We start from the raw sequence: 18,067 nt of genomic DNA, 5'->3' as shown, positions 1-18,067 counted from the left end.
ACGGAGGGGTCCGACAACCGATCAGTTGCAGTCATTCCACTATGGAGGAGGTACACGGCTCGTGTTGTCTGGAGTTCAGCCATGCCTAGAAAGATCGCGTCCGTATTGTTGCTTTGTGCTCTCAACAAGGGAAGTGTCCAGGTGTCTCGGAATGAACCAAAGCGATGTTGTTCGGATATGGAGGAGATACAGAGAGACAGGAACTGTCGATGATATGCCACGCTCAGGCCGCCCAAGGGCTACTACTGCAGTGGATAACCCCTACCTATGCATTATGGCTCGGAGGAATCCTGACAGCAACGCCACAACGTTGAATAATGCTTTTCATGCAGCCACAGGACGTCGTGTTACGACTCAAACTTTGCGCAATAGGCTGCATGATGCGCGACTTCACTCCAGACGTCCATGGCGAGGTCTATCTTTGCAACCACGACACCATGCAACGCGGTACAGATGGGTGCAACAACATGCCGAAAGGACCGCTCAGGATTGGCATCACGTTCTCTTCATCGATGAGTGTAGCATATGTCTTCAACCAGACAATCGTCGGGGATGTGTTTGGAGGCAACCCGGTCAGGTTGAACCCCTTAGACACACTGTCCAGCGAGCGCAGCAAGGTGGACGTTCCCTGATGTTTTGGGGTGGCATTATGTGGGGCCGACGTACGCCGCTGGCGGTCATGGAAGGCGCCGTAACGGCTGTACGATACGTGAATGCCATCCTCCGACTAATAGTGCAACCATATCGGCAGCGTATTGGCTAGGCATTCGTCTTTATGGACATCTTGTGAATGACTTCCTACAGGATAACGACATCACTCGACAAGAGTGGCCATCATGTTCTCGAGACATTAATCCTATCGAACATGCCTAGAATAGATTGAAAAGGGCTGTTTATAGACGACGTGACCCACCAGCCATTCCGAGGAATCTGTGCCGAATCGCCGTTGAGTAGTGGGACAATCTGGACCAATAGTGCCTTGATGAACTAGCAAATAGTATGCCAGGACAAATACAGGCATGCATCAATGCAAGAGGACGTGCTACTGGATATTAGAGGTACCGGTGTGTACAGAAATCTGGACCACCACCTCTCTAGGTCTCGCTATGTGGTGTTACAACATGCAATGTGTGGTTTTCATGAGCAATAAAAAGGGCGGAGATGATATTTATGTTGATCTCTAAAAATGGTTCAAATGGCTCTGAGCACTATGGGACTTAACATCTTAGGTCATCAGTCCCCTAGAACTTAGAACTACTTAAACCTAACTAACCTAAGGACATCACACACATCCATGCCCGAGGCAGGATTCGAACCTGCGACCGTAGCAGTCCCGCGGTTCCGGACTGAGCGCCTAGAACCGCGAGACCACCGCGGCCGGCTATGTTGATCTCTATTCCAATTTTCTGTACATATTCCGGAACTCTAGGAAACGAGGTGATGCAAAACTTTTTTTGATGTGTGTAGTATCCGATGTGCTGCAGAGGAGTGTAATAAAATTGTTACTGTTCGTTTTTTGCATTAATGAGTCAAGGGATGAGCTTGTTAGCAGTCTCAGACTTACCTCAGATGACGCGGGTATCTACGAGGAAATTGTGTCCGACATGAGTTTTAGTAGTACCGAGCCAGATCTTGATAAGATATCCCCATGGCGCAGGAACTGTCAGCTGACTCTAAATGTAGTTTACGAAACGTAAAAGCGTAGGAGCGTCTACTATATAAATGGGTCGCAACTGGAATCAATCTTGTCATGCAAATACTGTGTGTAGAGATATGAAGCAGAACAATCCCTTGGGAGCGGTTGTTTGAAAAGCAGACGGCAGGATTCTTTTCGTTGGTAGAATACCAGTACCTAGAAACTGTGGCTTTTCTACGAAAGAAAGTGATAAAAAGGCGTTGTGCGGCCCGTGCTTGAATACTGCGCAAGTGTTTGAGACTCATATGAGGTCGGGCTGATGGGGGAGATACAGTGTGTACAAAGAATGGCGGGGCGAATGGTCACAGGTTTGTTTGGCTGGGGAGAATGTATGACGGATATGCTGAAAACAACTGGCAACACCGACGAATGACGCCTCACACTCTCGATAATCTACTTTAAAAAATACAGACGCCAGACGTAAGGGTGGAGACGATGTACATTCTTCAGACACCTACGTATCGATCCTGCAGATGACGAAGATAACGTTAGGGAAACAAGAGCTCGCACCCAGACGTAGAACCAGTCGTCCCCCCCACTCTCCTTTCGTTAACGGAATAGGAGGAAAGCAAGAGATACGGCACAATAAAAAGTACCCTCTAGCACACACCTTGTGATGATTCGCACAGTTTAGAAGTAGATGTACACGTGGGATCCGAAAAACGACCATTTAAGTCTGCCTGTGTACTTCGTGAACATTTAGACTACCAAATTCGGGTCTACATATATTGTTTGTTTTATTAACATGGTACTATCGTCTAAATCCAAGAGATATCCTTAACATAATTGATCTTTTACTGTTGGTCATGCATGCGTATCCGAAGGAAGACTGCATCGCTCTTCTTAGCAACACAGGCATTGTGACTTTCAATTAAAATCTCCTACCTGCACGGGCATTACATAATGTCTATACGAGTACAGATTGCAACGCAGTAATGACACATATGGAAGAATGGGTCTGGCCGTGAGTCGTGCACGGCTAGCCAAAGCGATTAAGGCGACCACTCGCGTAAAACGGGAAATCGGGGTTCGTGTCCCAGTCTGGCACAAATTTTCGCTGTCGTCATTTCCTTATATAACTGATGGCTGTTCGTATTCGCAACTGCGAATACATTTCATTTACGTTGTTGTGGTCTTCAGTCCAAAGACTGGTCTGACTTAGCTGTCCACGGTACTCTACCTGTGCAGCATTTATCCTCTTGAACCTGCGTACTGTATTCGTCTCCTCGTCTCCGTCTCCAGTTTTTAACAGTCACACTTTCCTCGTGTACTAGATTGGTGATCATCTGACGGCTCAGAATGTGTCCTATCAACCGATCCACTCACTTAGTCAAGTTATGACACAGAGTTCTTTTATCCACAGTTCTATCCAGTACCCTCTCATTGGTTATATGATCTGCCCATCTAGTCTTTTGCTTTCTTCTACAGCACTACATTTCGAAATCTTCTATTCTCTTCTTGTCTGAACTATTTATTGTCCACATCTCACTTCCATGCACGACTGTACTCCAGACAAATACCTTTAGAAAAGACTTTCTGTAACGTTACGAGTATGTAGGCAAGCTAATCGACCCCCCAGTATTGGTGGGAGGTAAGCTGAATTTGCTTGCGCGGCCCTGGGGCTCAGGGTGCGACGTGACCGCTCCAACCAAAGCGCCGCAGCTGGGCAAGCCGCAGAAAAAAGTATGCCCGGGCCAAGTACATGGGCGGCAGCAAAGGGCCGGATGTGGGGAAAATCTCGGTATGGGAAACTTGGACGACGCGTCGATCGCTTAAGAGGACCAGCTACGCTCCAAGCAATGGGCTAGTGTCAGACAAACTGAAAGGTGGCTTCTGACAGCTCTTTGAGAATCTATAATAATTTACAATCATATATTAAAGCAAATCTGAATACATCTGCGATCCCAGAAATATGAGGTGCATCCAATGACACAACAATATTTTAATATTTTTAAAACTACAAAAATTAATATTTCACAGTGAATAAACATTTTCACAATGAACCCCTGGATTAATAACTTTTAAACACTTCGTGTGATTTGAAGGTACAATATCTCAGATGATAGCATTTCACTACAGCTGTTATCTCTGAAAGCTATGTACATGTATCTGTTTTATTTCTTGATTTATTACATTTTTATGTTCTTTCATTATGTTTGTTAGAACATCCTATCACCCACAATCATACCTGTACCGAATAGGGCGTGAATGTCTCACATTTTGTCATATTTGCGTAGTCATTTAACGCACAGTTTACTATTTTGCGAGTAACTTTATTTAAATGATGACTGCAACAGCAATTAAAAATCGCAGTAATTTAAGAAATAACCAGTCACTTGTGTTAGCTGACACCATCTTTCCTGAAGAGTGCCAAAAGGCGCCTCTGACAGTCAGGCATAAATAACTGTTTAAATAATATTTAATGACAATCTGTTGTCATTTATCATGGGCACACTTGGGCAAGAATACTGGCTTATTTATTAATGGACAAATCTTTATTTATGTTCATTTTTAATGTTCTGAGTGTGACCAATTGTTTGTAACATTTATTTATTTAAATAGTGTTCTAATAATTATTTTAGTCTGGATAGGGATCAGGTTGAGCCAAATAATACCTGTAGAACTTAGGGATGATTTATTTTCATAGGGACAACCTTCAGCAACTGGAAAAGCGAGATAGTAGCGATACGCTATGGGAATCAAGTGGAGAGGGACTTTTCCGAGTGAAGAGATGAAAGGAGCGTTTCTGGACATTTTTGCCTTTGTGCTTGAAGGAGACAGACATGCCTGTGGTAACGAGTAGTATTAAATCACCTGGGTGATAGATTCTGAGCAGGACTTTATGTTTCGAGAGTGCTGCAGAGTAGAACTCTAACTTTTTGCGCATGTATTATGGAACTGAAGATAGACAGAGTATGAATTACTATTCTTTGCATTTCATGTGTTAATTTGTGAAACATCACACTGAAATCTGAACTGTTTAGAGCTGGTGAATATTTCGTGTACTGTGATTACGAAATGAACTTCGTTTTCGCACGTCTTTGCTTACAGTTTAGTTTGGGGCTTTTGCTACCATTCTCATAATGCTATCACCGTAACTTTACTGCATTTCGTAAAGATATTTTCTGTCTTTATTTTAACTGAACTAACTGGCCCACTTCCGCTTTATTTGAGATGTCCTTCCTTGAATAAACATTACTTAATATAATTCACTGTCGTCTACATCAATTACATATGTTAGAATAGAACCCTTATTCCAGAATGAGATTTTCACTCTGCAGCTCAGTTGGTAGAGCACTTGCCCGCGAAAGGCAAATGTCCCGAGTTCGAGTCTCGGTCGGGCACACAGTTTTAATCTGCCAGGAAGTTTTATATCAGCGCACACTCCGCTGCAGAGTGAAAATCTCATTCTGGAAACATCCCCCAGGCTGTGGCTAAGCCATGTCTCCGCAATATCCTTTCTTTCAGGAGTGCTAGTTCTGCAAGGTTCGCAGGAGAGCTTCTGTAAAGTTTGGAAGGTAGGAGACGAGGTACTGGCAGAAGTAAAGCTGTGAGTACCGGGCGTGAGTCGTGCTTCGGTAGCTCAGTTGGTAGAGCACTTGCCCGCGAAAGGCAAAGGTCCCGAGTTCGAGTCTCGGTCGGGCACACAGTTTTAATCTGCCAGGAAGTTTCAGAACCCTTATTATTAAATTATTCATTTAACTCATATTTTGTATTTTATTAAGTGGAAATTCTAGCCAATACATAGACTACTTGAATGCAGGATCACAGCTGCAACTTATTATTTGCAGCGAGTTAGCTGTGGGGCATGAAAGCATACGTGCGTCGCTCGACCCTATGACTAAAACTAGCTTTTCCTTTTAAACGGACCCGTGCATAGCCCACGTACCTAAAGAACGAGGAACCACAGGTAAAAGTGGAACGGGTTTGCTCACATGGGACGACATTTACAAGAGCAATCACACCACCAGTAACTGTCAGGTACCGCAGCATTCTTAACACTTAAATCTACACGAGATTTTAATAAATTTTTGCCGCGCGTGGTAGCCGCGCGGTCTAGGGCGCCTTAACACGGTCCGCTCGGCTCCCCCAGCGGAGGTTCGAGTCTTCCCTCGGGCATGGATCTGTGTGTTGTCCTTAGTGTAAGTTTAAGTTAGATTAAGTAGTGCGTAAGCTTAGGGACCGCTGACCTCAGCAGTTTGGTCCCATACGACCTTACGACAAATTTCCAAACTAATGCATTTTTCATATTCAGAAATGCTTTTCTTGCCGTTGCCAGTCTGCATTTTATATAGTTCCCACAACATCGACTGATTTAATTCGACTACATTCCATGGCCCTTGTGTTGCTTTCGTTAATGTTCGCCTTATATTCCGCTTCCAAGACGTTGTCCATTGCGTTCAGCTGCTGTTCCAAGTCCTTTCCTGTCTCTGACAGAACTATAAGTACAATGTCATCGACCAACCTCAAAGTCTTTATTTCTTCTCCTTGAATTGTAATTCTTCCACCAAAATTTTCTTGGTTTCCTTTACTGGTTGCTGAATCTATAGATTGAATATGGTTTGGTTCAAATGACTCTGGGCACTATGCGACTTCTGAGGTCATCAGTCCCCTAGAACTCAGAACTACTTAAACCTAACTAACCTATGGACTTCACACACACCCATGCCCGAGGCAGGGTGTGAACCTGCGACTGTAGCTGTCGCACGGTTCCAGACTGTAGCGCCTAGAACCGCTCGGCCAGCCCGACCGGCTATAGACTGAATATCATTGGGGATAGGCTACAGCCCCGTCACTCCCTTCCCAACCATTTTCTCACTTTAAATGCTATTTTTTTCAGTGTAACAAAATAAAGGTTATGAATGTAAAAATTTAACAAAAATAATTCAGGCACTAACGGGGTAATAATATGTTCTTCCACACACTGCATAGAAACATTGAGGAAAATTTCGTTATTTGCTACATCCTTCTTGGTGTGAAATCTTAGTGTCCAGCTGTTTAATTCAGTAGCGGTTTGACGGAATAGCGCGAAACTATGTGAAACGGAAAAGCGCAGTGTCGTGCTGGTGTGTACACACTCGCGGACACTACGTGATAGTAAAGAAATCTCCACTGGAGTCCAACTAGAGGACCGCCTATTGGTCTGGCAGAAGCACAAAGAGATATCTTCCACTCCGCGTACGCTGATTAACGGCGCTCGAGCGGCCTTTGTCATATCCGACGCGGCGAGCGACGCCAAATCTCGGGATGGGAGTCTGGCTAAGCCCGCTGTGCGGGTGAGGAGCTTTATCTGCGGAAGCGGCGCCATTGTGCTCCAAAACAGCGGCCGGGCCCCACTAGCCCCCGCTGCCCGCCGTGCGGCGCTCCCAATCAGACGCCGTCCTGCCAGCACAGCCGCGCCCCCAATACGGCACTAGTCGCGTCGCCAGTGTCCCGAGTTCCCTACCAGAAGGGACACTTGTCCAGAAGCACTCTTCATATCAAGTGCCCGGCACATCCAACATCTTACTACTCCACAAAGAGAACTCTAGTGGGGACTAACGTGATACGACACTAGGCGCAGTGATATTCCACTTCAAATATGTGCGCTTTATATACCGTGTTGCAACATTATGAACTACCCCGAACAAAACGATCTATCGACACACAGTCAACATGGATTCAGAAATATCGTTCTTGTGCAACTCAGCTGGCTTTTCATTCTCATCAAGTAATCAGTGCTATCGATAGGGGATCTGAAACTGATTCCACATTTCCATATTTCTAGAGCTCCAGAAGAATTTCGATACGGTTTCTCAGAATACATACCTATGAAGTATTGTCTCAGTTATGCGACTAGTTTCGTGATTTCCTGTTAAAAAGGCCACAGTTCGTAGTAAATTATGGAAACTCACTAAGTAAAACAGAAGTGGTACCTGGCGCTCGCCAAGGAAGTGTTAGAGGTTATCTGCTATTTCTAAACTTTATACATGATTTAGGAGACAGTGTGAGCAGCCAACATAGATTTTTTGCAGATGATTCTGTTATGAGAGGGAAGTCTTTCGCGACGGCACTTACATGTAAAACATTTCCGGTTTTCTTGCCACGTCAATCCGGCATAAAATCTCGAGCTTTCGACGATAGCCTCCATCGTTATTGTCAGGAGCAACTGACTGTCTTCACTGCTTTTTTTTCCTTTATTGATTTTCAAGCTGGCAGCAGCTTAGTACGCTGCTCTACAGCCTACAGACTTTTGTTTTAAAGAACGGAAGAAGAAAAGAAACAAGAAAAACAGGCGATAAAACGGTGACGTCAAGTGAAAAATGGCGGAAAAATGCGGAAAGTTAAAACAGAAAGCAAAAGGGGTTGGCAACGTTAATAAAAGACACAGGAATCAGACAAGTAACATAGTAGACACACAATTAAAAAACACGGCGACAGTCTGGTTTCTGTTCGCAAGAGATAAAAGGCACACTCAGCGACAGTATGATGGCCGTTCGTAACACTTCCCAAAAAAACACAACACGGAACACTCACTGTAAAACACGCACTGTAGAACACTCACTGTAGAACACCGCACGAAAGTGGCGACCGGAAACGACACGAATGGTCTGACCTATGTAATTGCTTCCACACTCACGGGAGATATTACAAATTCCAGGGATCCTGAGTCCGAGAATGTCCTTAACAGGGCGCATCATCACCTTAATTTTCTTAGAAGGACGAAAAATCGGTCTTATACCCTATATAACCAGGATTCTTCCTAATTTGCTGGATATGGCGCCACAAAAAGGAAGACCCGCAATCGGTGTCTCATCCTGTGAGTGTGCAGCATTTTCACGTTTCCTTTTTTTGGAGAACGCTGACTTTATCGCGTGCACCATAGAAATTCTTTCGGAACACGTACTTCACATGGTCAATTTCGGAGTTTAAGTGGTCCTCGTCAGAAAAAAGTTTTTGCTCTATATACCAACGTGTTCAAAATGGCTCTCTTCTGAGCAGCATGATGGAAACTCTGTGCATTAAGTTGTAAATCGGAATGCGACGGCTTACGGTATACAGATGGCCGAGACGCCTGTCCGCCTGTCGTACTAAAAGTCTAAGAATGACAGCCTTCCTTCCTTCTCCATCTCGATAGTGAACCGATTACTCGGATGTATGCTATTCATGTGTTCCATGAATTGTTAGAGAACTTCTGCGCCATTTGGCCAGACCACATAACGATAAAATAAGTATGGACGGAGGGGAGCCGAATTTAATGCACGTTCCTCAAATTTCTCCATAAAAAATGTTAGCCAGTGATGGAGACAATGGAGAGCCCATCGCCATGCCATCTGTTATTAAGGAGGCTGTTGAAGTAAGAATGAGCGATAAGAACTTTAACCGTGATACCGAATACTATCTGAGGAGTGCATGGAAACGAGTGCTTGATACAGAGAAATAGCAGAGACATGCCTTCCAAGGTTTACGTTCCAACAGAAGTGGTGGCGCCATCAGCACACACATTGACATCATCTGCGACAGCAGTGCTTAATCGCCAACCAATCACAAGCCGACCACTCAGAAGCTGTCCACGGGCTATAAAAGGCTATCGCAGCAGCAGTGAAGACAGTCAGTTGCTCCTGATGATGATGATGGAGGTGTAGCGGCACCACCATTAAAGATAGGAAAGTTAGATTTGGTGCAATATTTCTGAGCACACAAGTTAGAGCCAGGTGCGGGCCTATTGACAGAAAGTTACGCTGACTAACAGTTGCGAAGTATGATGGAGGCTACAGGGCGCTCGAACCGCTGAAAAGAGTCAACGCAGTGGTTTGCATGGCGCAGGTTCCAGGCAGAAGGGGCCCACTGGCGCAACCTAGGTGTTATGAGTACGTGACACGGAGCGGCACATTAGCAAAATAGAGGCGCACAGCCATGTATAAACAGGTGCCGGTTTTCTAATGAGGGCATTCAAGTGTGACAGCTCTCCTGGACAGTGGGGAATGTCACACCACTGGGTACATGCAGCAGCAGACGGGGCGCCAACGTTCCAGACCACGGCAGGTCACTGGTTCGATCCTCTGAGGCCAATGCGGGGTCCGCAGCCAGCCAGCGGCGGGCCATGCCACAGCTCGCTGCTGCGAGTGGTCTTGTTGGCTCCCAACACACTATGGAGGCATCCCGAGGCGAGGGCCACAGATTTGGATGCCGGACCGCAGGCGCTTTTTGTCGCCGCAATGTTAGCCACACCGACGAGGAAGCGCGCCGCAGATCGCCTTCCTGCGAGCGGCGCTGAGACAACAGGGAAGGAAACCGCTGAGTCGACTGCCGGCGCACCTTGATGTCGCCACAACTTCATCTCCGTACAAGGCCGACACACGGCACGGTGTTGCAGCTGGCTCCAAATGTAGAAAATTGTAATTTAATGCGGATGAGAAGGAAAAACAAAACCATAACGTTTATATACAGCATTAGCGGTGTCCTACTTGGCACAATCACCTGATTGAAATATCTGGGCATAACGTTACAAAGCGACATGAAATGGAACGAACGTGTGAGGATTGTGGTAGGGAAAGTAAATGGTCGACTTCGGCTTATTGGGAGAATTTTAGGAACATATGTTTCATCTCTAAAGGAAACCGCATATGGGACGCTAATGCGACCTATTCATGAATACTGCACGAGTGTTTGGGATCCGTACCAGGTGGGAATAAAGGAAGACATAGAAGCAATTCAGAGATGGGCTGCTAGATCTGTTACCGGTTAGATCAAACAAGACGTAAGTGTTACTGTTACTAAGATGCTTTGGGAGCTCAGATGGCAATCCCTGGAGGGAAGGCGACTTTCTTTTCAATGAACACTATTGAGAAAATTCTTGAGTTTCTCCCGGCATATTTGATAATCAAAATATCCACGGGTGTACTCCCGGTCTACAGTGTCCAACGGGCACAATATTTCGGCGATCATACATGTCGCCATCATCAGGTGAACTGACGGACTGAGCTCCTGTGAACGTGCCGGCACGGAGATCCGTACACTATGGCTGCTCAGGGGGAACTGGGTTCGGTCGCGGCGGCCGATTTAAATACCCTCCGTCCGCGGCGCGCTCACTCCGCCGTCCGCGCCTCGCGCCGTCCGCGCCGTTCGTGGCGCGGGGCGCGGACGGCGGAGTGAGCGCGCCGCGGGCGGAGGGTATTTAAATCGGCCGCCGCCGCGACCGAACCCAGTTCCCCCTGAGCAGCCATAGTGTACGGATCTCCGTGCCGGCACGTTCACAGGAGCTCAGTCCGTCAGTTCACCTGATGATGGCGACATGTATGATCGCCGAAATATTGTGCCCGTTGGACACTGTAGACCGGCAGTACACCCGTGGATATTTTGACTATTGAGAAAGTTAGAGAATCGACATTTGAAGCTGACAGCAGAACGAGACTAATGCCGTCAACATACATTTCGCTTAAGGACCAAGAAGATATGATTGTAACACCGAAATGGCAGATAAAGTACCTTCTGCACCATCCAAAATCATTGCTGTTTAATATCCGTTCATAAATTGTACTGTATACCTGATTCTGAATTTGTAAGCTTTATTACAGAAACTGTATTTAATACGTAATCCATGTAATAGTGTATTTATTTCTCACTGTATATAATTGATTGCAGTTATAATGAAAAGATTTTAAATTGGTGGGTAATAGCTAAACGAAACTTTATTTAGATGTATCGATAACAATGATGAAATGACAGTAGCTGTGCGGTTGTTTACTTTTACGTATGAAGAGTCGCTGTCGCGTTGCGAGCAGAGAGGAAACAGAGCAGCCTGAGTCATGTAAGGGTGCGGAAGTGTTTGTTGGCCGCTCCCGCAGACGCAGTGTGCTGCTATGATCATGCGAGTGTATGCATACAAAATTCGTTAACCCGTGAGTATTGAGAGCGCGGTAGAAGTGGACAGGCGGAGGAAGCGGCAGTTCTAACTGTTGCCTACCCATAATTATCCGTGGCTCTGGAGACAACTCGGGGTTCTCAAACAGCAGCAGCAACAGCGGCAGCTCAGCATTGTCGGCGGCTACCTTCTTCGGCCTCCGCACAGCTACAATATTGTAAGACTGTCAAGTGACAGATGTAGTAATTTGGAGGACATATCCAGTTGATATTCTTTTACAAAGAATGACTAATTTGCATAATAAATTGCAATAGTTGAAACTTGCAGAACACCTGTGTTGTCATTGTCCTCAGAGCTTATTACCAGGCAGGGTCCCTTTCCCTTCCACACGATCACCGCAAGAGTATGAAAATTGATTAACTATTTACTGCCAGTTTTGTGTGTTTGCTAATGACCAGTATCAGCTTAAATTTTCTGCCTCAGTAACTGTTCCTTCTTGTATTGCATAACAGAAGCCTAAATAATTTGCAGTTTTAAGTATTAACATCATTCACTTAAATTAACGTAAAATTTCACTGTCAAAACTAATAACTAAAGATACAGCACAAATGACAAGTGCACAATTTCGTTTATCCTCTATTTATCTCTGGGGGTGATTTCTGCTGGGTTGGTATGTATCTTATTGTTGTTATTTTAAATATAATCTTAGTTGCTCATTTCCTCAAAGTAAATTCAAATCATTATTTCAATAATCAAAAGTAAATTGCTTGCCTTTTTCTAAATTTTGCATTACGTTACACTGAGTTTACAGAAAATAATTTTTTGTACATAACAAAGTTTAAGCTAAGCCAGTCATTTATTTAACCCGTAACTTCATTTAATTTTACTTTCAAAATTTAGTGAAAATGAAATGAAATGTCGTGTGGCTAGGGCCTCCCGTCGGGTAGACCGGTCGCCTGGTTCCAATCTTTTAGTTGACGCCACTTCGGCGACTTACGCGTCGATGGGGATGAGATGATGATGAAGACAAAACAACACCCATTCCCTGATCGGAAAAAACCTCCCACGCAGCCGGGAACCGAGCCCGGGCCCCTTTGCACGGCATTCCGTCGCGCTGATCACTCAGCTATCGAGGCGGATTCAAAATTTAGTATTTCAAAATAAGTAAACGCAAACTCAGTGCTTTCTGATTCATTTATTTTCTCGTGAACTGTTGTGCTGTGGAAAAGCGTGACAACGTGATGTTGCCAAGCCAGTGATCATTGCTTACATTTCTTTGCCATTACCTTTCTTAAGTTTCTGGAGATTCATTGCTATAGCGGGCTCGCGACATATCCCCTTTTTAACTAATCAGCGTTTTTTTTGTACTATTGGTAATTTTTGTATTAAATGTTACGTGGTATACTTTTCCCACTGTGCGGTTCGTGAGCGTTTGCACGATATTCCACCCCTTTAAAACTCATTATCAGCATTCAGCTTAAGTTTAGAATAGACTCTTCCTAGAGAAGAGTCTGTTGTACGCTTTCCTCCTTCCTTCGGTAACGATAGCCTTCCTGAAAAATGTCATTAAGTATACGCGATCACGGTCAGTTATATCTCAATACAGTACGCCCCGATTAGGAATGAGGCTACAAGATCCGAGACATTAGACTCACGCGGAGACATACAGAAGGTCGTTTTCCCCTCGCTCCATCTGCGATTGGATCAGGAAAGGAAACGTTGTGGTGCAGGGTACGCTCCGCCACGCACCGTATGTGTGTAGAGGTGACGTAAATGTAGATCGGGAGCGATGTTCATGTACCGATGGATGACGTCAATTATTAGACGATTCAACCAATGATTTCATGCTGATATATCTTTGTATACAGAAATGGATGCACAGTTTCGTTATTACCTAGAAACGATCAAACAGTAGTTTATAGTACCACATAAGCGATCATCTTCACAGAAAAACTACAAAACGAAGAAAATCTGCTCACGAACTGTGCGATAGGCTTCCTCTCCTTTTAGTTTTATATCGTAAATATATCATATCGGTACATGTGCTACATCTACACATACCTTCCGCAAGCCACCAGACGACACATCGTGTTGGCTACTTTGTAACACTACCAGTCATTTCCTTTCTTGTTTCACTCGCAAATGGAGTGAGTGAGAAACGACTATCTGTATTCCTCTGTATGAACCATAATTTTCCTTACATCTTTTATGCGGCCCTTATGCGATATGTACGCCACTGGAAGGTCACTCAATCTGCAGTCATCCGGAAACTCCTGTTCTCTAAACTTTCTCAGTGGTGTTTCGCGAAAAGATCATCTTCCACCCACGAATTCACATTTGAATTCAAGGTGCACCTTCCTAATAGAAGCGTGTTGGTCGAATATACCGGTAACAGTTCTGCAGAATGCTTCCGAATTACTTCGATGTCTTTCTTCACTCCGACCTGCTGGGATCCCAAACGCGCGAACAGTCCTCAAGAATGGCTAGCATAAGTGTTTTATTCGTGGCCTCCGTTATAAGTGAGTCACAAGTTCATATAATTCTTCCAATAAACCGAAGTCGACCATTCGTTTTCCCTTCTACGCTACTACCGACCTTACGTGCTCGTTCCATTTCATATGGTTTTGCAGCGTTGTGCCTAGATAATTAGTCAACATGACTGTATCAAGCATTACCAATATTGTATTCGAACTTTACAAAATTATTTTCCCTGCTTGTCTGCATTAACTTACATTTAGAACAAGCTGCTATTATTCACATCAAAAAGAAATTTTGTCCAAGTAATCCTGTATCCTCCTACAGTCTTCCCATACGCTGCAGCGTCATTAGCAAAGAGTCGCAGATTGCTACCTATCCTATCCGTCAGATCCTTTATGTATGTAGAAAACAAAAACGGTCCTATCGCACTCCCTGACGATACTCTTCCCCCTTCTGAACACTTGCCGTCATGGATAACGTACTGGCTTCTATTACTTAAGATGACTTCAAACGACTCAAATAAATATGTGAGAACCTATTCCGTATGCTTGGACTTTCGTTAACTGTCTGCAATGGCGCACTATCTCAAATGCTTTTCGGAAATACAGGAATATGGAATCTGCTTGTTGCTCTTCATTCACGGTTCGCAGGGTATCATGCGAGAAAAGGACAACCTGAGTTTCAAATCGACGTTGTTTTATAAATCTGTGCTGATACGTGGCCAAAAAGTTTTTTTTCTCAAGGAAATTCATTCTATTCGAACTTTGAATATGCTCAATTATTCTGCAAGATACAGCTCTGTAATCTTGCGAGTCCGCTCTTTTACCCGTCTTGTGTACGGGGAGTCACCTGCGCTTCCTTCCAGTCGTTTAGACTTCTCATTGAGCGAGAGATTTGTGATAAATCCGGGTTAAGTATGGGGCCAATACCGAAGAGTAGGCCTGCTCTCTGTAAAACCAGATTGGGATCCAATACAGACCTGGCGATTTAACTGTTTTCAAACATCCAGTCGTTTCTCAACACAGTGGCTGTCCTTTTCTAAGTTCTCCCTGCTGGAGTCTGCTCGACGGTTAAACAATGGCATGTCTGCACGACTCTCATGCGTGAACGATTTTTTTAACACCAGACTAGTCGACGAGTGACTGACTAGAAACGTTGTAACTGCTTAGCAATTCCACGTAGGATCAGTATTTTCTCGGGATGTCGGCAGGATCTTTCGCTAACGGTGGATGTTATATATAGATGCACGAATTCTTATTATCTTTAGCCTGTCGACATTTCTACGTTCTTTTTTTAACCGTGAATGCAACATTCTCTGTTTCCTGAGCATCTTCATAAGTTTATTATCGAACCACAGGTCTTTTGCCTCGCAAACCCACTTACTCGGTACATAGTTCTCTGTAGCGCGGTTTACAATCCGTTTAAATTTTGCCCTTAATTCCTCTACGCCCATCATGTTGGAACTAAATTATGCCATTCATTGTCTATGTTGCTACCAATTGCTTACCTGTCCTTTCCAACATAAAACACTTCCTAGCCTTGTTGATGGATTTATTGACTTTATTAACAATCGTCACTACGATGACATCATGATCATTAATCTATGTCTCTATACCAACACTGTCGACAACGTCAGGAGTTTTTGCAGCTGAAACATCTAAAATATTTCCATTGTATGTGAGTTGTTGCTCAAGACAGTTTTCGGAAAAATTGTTCAGAACTGTTTCACAAGATTGTCTGCCCGTACCACCTACAATGAATCCGCAGCAGTCTATACTCGGTGGGTTAAAGTCGCCTCGAAGTAATACTGCATGATCGGGGTCCTTCCGCGCTACTGAGCGTAGACTTTCTTTGAATCATTCTGCAAATGTTACTGCGGTATCGATTAACTTGAGTGCACCTGGGACGGTTGCTAGTGGTAGTTAACTTCCAAGTGAGACTCAATATCGGCCACAATAAACTTGGTATTTTTTTCAATGCCATGAGTGATAATTAGGAGAAAATGATAACTTAGTGTTCTTCTTCTCTGGAGCTCAGTAGCTCACAACTGGTTGTGTTTGATGTTAACAGCAAATCAGTCCGACGGCCGGTCACGTTTTCTGCTCCACTTACGCCGCACCGTAAGTTCAGAGCTCTCGGGTGTGATGCTGGGTGGCTGGCCTTTGAGAAAGTTCTCCAGTTGTTCGACGGTCTGCTCGCGCGAGCGACCCACCCCCGCAAGTTTGTTCGCCGTGATAGCCGCCTGGTGCGGCCCTAAGGCTAACTCATTGTCCTGTGGATAAGGCGACTAAAGCCAAGAACCTGGAAGACATCCTCATCTTTTTGTAGCTACCGTTATGGTGGAAATCTGTGATGCCAGCCGTGAAATATTTTGCTATGGAGAGTAAAGGCTATCCTCTTGCTACCTTGCTTCCACGGTGCTGTGTGCACTGTTTTAATTTATTTGCTATAGATTTCAAAGCAACTACACATTCAGGCACTTTTGCATTATGGTCAGTGTGATGTACCATCTGTCCTGTTAATTTACTTCTAAGAAATGAATGGCACTGATGCTGACCTGGGTTATGTTTTACTCACCAACCGTTTTAGTCGAAGATCATGCACGCGGTAGACAAATGCTATTACAAATCCAATACTACATGTCATACACCTCACGAAAATACAGGAAAAGACACGTAATTAAATTCAAACAGTACAGGACCAATAAACAATGTCTGCGTGAAAAGCAAGCGCTGATCAGTTCGACTGAAGACATACTTTTGTAGCCGGCCGGAGTGGCCGTGCGGTTCCAGGCGCTACAGTCTGGAACCGAGCGACCGCTACGGTCGCAGGTTCGAATCCTGCCTCGGGCATGGATGTGTGTGTGATGTTCTTAGGTTAGTTAGGTTTAAGTAGTTCTAAGTTCTAGGGGACTGATGACCACAGATGTTAAGTCCCATAGTGCTCAGAGCCATTTGAACATACTTTTATAAAGCGTAGGAAATGCATCAAAAATGAAAAGAAAATTATGACTTCAATGGTTGCTGATTCGCAGGCACGATAAGTAACATAAATAAAATTATTTCGATTCTTTTAGTTAGAAAATATAGTTGAAGAACTTCAATCTGCTCCCCCGTTGCTCCTCTTTGGCATGAATCACATGTCTGACTGTCGTCACAGTTTAGGACATCTGAGGCCGAGATATTTCTGAAAGCGGCTGTAGCCTAATGGGGGTGGTGTAACTTATTTTGGTGGCCCAATGGTTTACATACCGGATATGTGTCAGGAAAGGGTGGAGGCCAACTGCCCATTTGACCAAGTGGATTACCTTCTGGGTCATTTCCCTAAATCGCCTCAGTAGAAGAATCACGCACCATTTTACATCCCCATCTTCGTCCAGCTAAGCCATTTATTTCTCATGCCCTTTAAGTTAAGGGATGTTATAGTCTGAACTGCAATGGAGAACTGAGATTTCATCACTGACCCGTAATAATTCAGCTAACACCACAGGTGTAAGATAATGTTAAACTACAAAATGAATATTATTACTCGAGTCGGCTACGCATCACAGTGAGACTGACGATTGTTCCGCTTGCGTAGTAAAGTTATTCTGCGCTGGAGAAACAATCTCTCTATTGTGATAAAATAAAACTTAAAACTTTCGAATTCGACCATGGCTGCCTGTTTCTGCGTGCAACACATGCAGTAATTTCTTTGTTTCACTGGGTCCCTTTGGCTTCATCAGCTCTTACATCTTACAGCCCCTCCTACAGCAAGACTTCGATCCGCTGCGGCAGAATTTGTCCGTATAAAGATTGAAAATTTTGCAGGCGACATACGGAAAGCGGTGAATGTTTTATGGATGACGCTACAGTCGACGACCAATGTAATCGCAATAAATTAGCATTTGGCACAGTTTTCAGCGGTTATACATATTTCGGGTCCACGAGCGACAACAAAAGAAATGAGATTCATTGCGAGGAATGTAGAAGGGGACAACGTTTTAGAAGGGGACAACATTTTAGAAGGGGACAACATTCCATCGAGTTCATTTCTTTACAGATTGCGTA

The 18,067-nt window shown here is 44.4% G+C and overlaps 1 protein-coding gene across 1 annotated transcript in view; it reads right to left on the bottom strand.

Moving 5' to 3' along the window:
- LOC126260570 (alpha-1A adrenergic receptor-like) overlaps positions 1-17,337 on the bottom strand; it is an 82,814-nt gene extending 65,477 nt beyond the window's left edge. Inside the window, exons 1-2 of the mRNA XM_049957905.1 lie at positions 17,326-17,337; positions 16,131-16,290 (exon numbers count right to left, since the gene is read on the bottom strand). Of these exons, the coding sequence (XP_049813862.1) occupies positions 16,131-16,290; positions 17,326-17,337 (172 nt within the window). The remainder of the gene's footprint in view (positions 1-16,130; positions 16,291-17,325) is intronic.
- Positions 17,338-18,067: the final 730 nt, after the last annotated feature.

The sequence above is a fragment of the Schistocerca nitens genome, chromosome 5, assembly GCF_023898315.1.
Source record: "Schistocerca nitens isolate TAMUIC-IGC-003100 chromosome 5, iqSchNite1.1, whole genome shotgun sequence".
Lineage (NCBI taxonomy): Eukaryota > Metazoa > Arthropoda > Insecta > Orthoptera > Acrididae > Schistocerca > Schistocerca nitens.
This window is presented reverse-complemented; position numbering and strand designations above follow the sequence as displayed.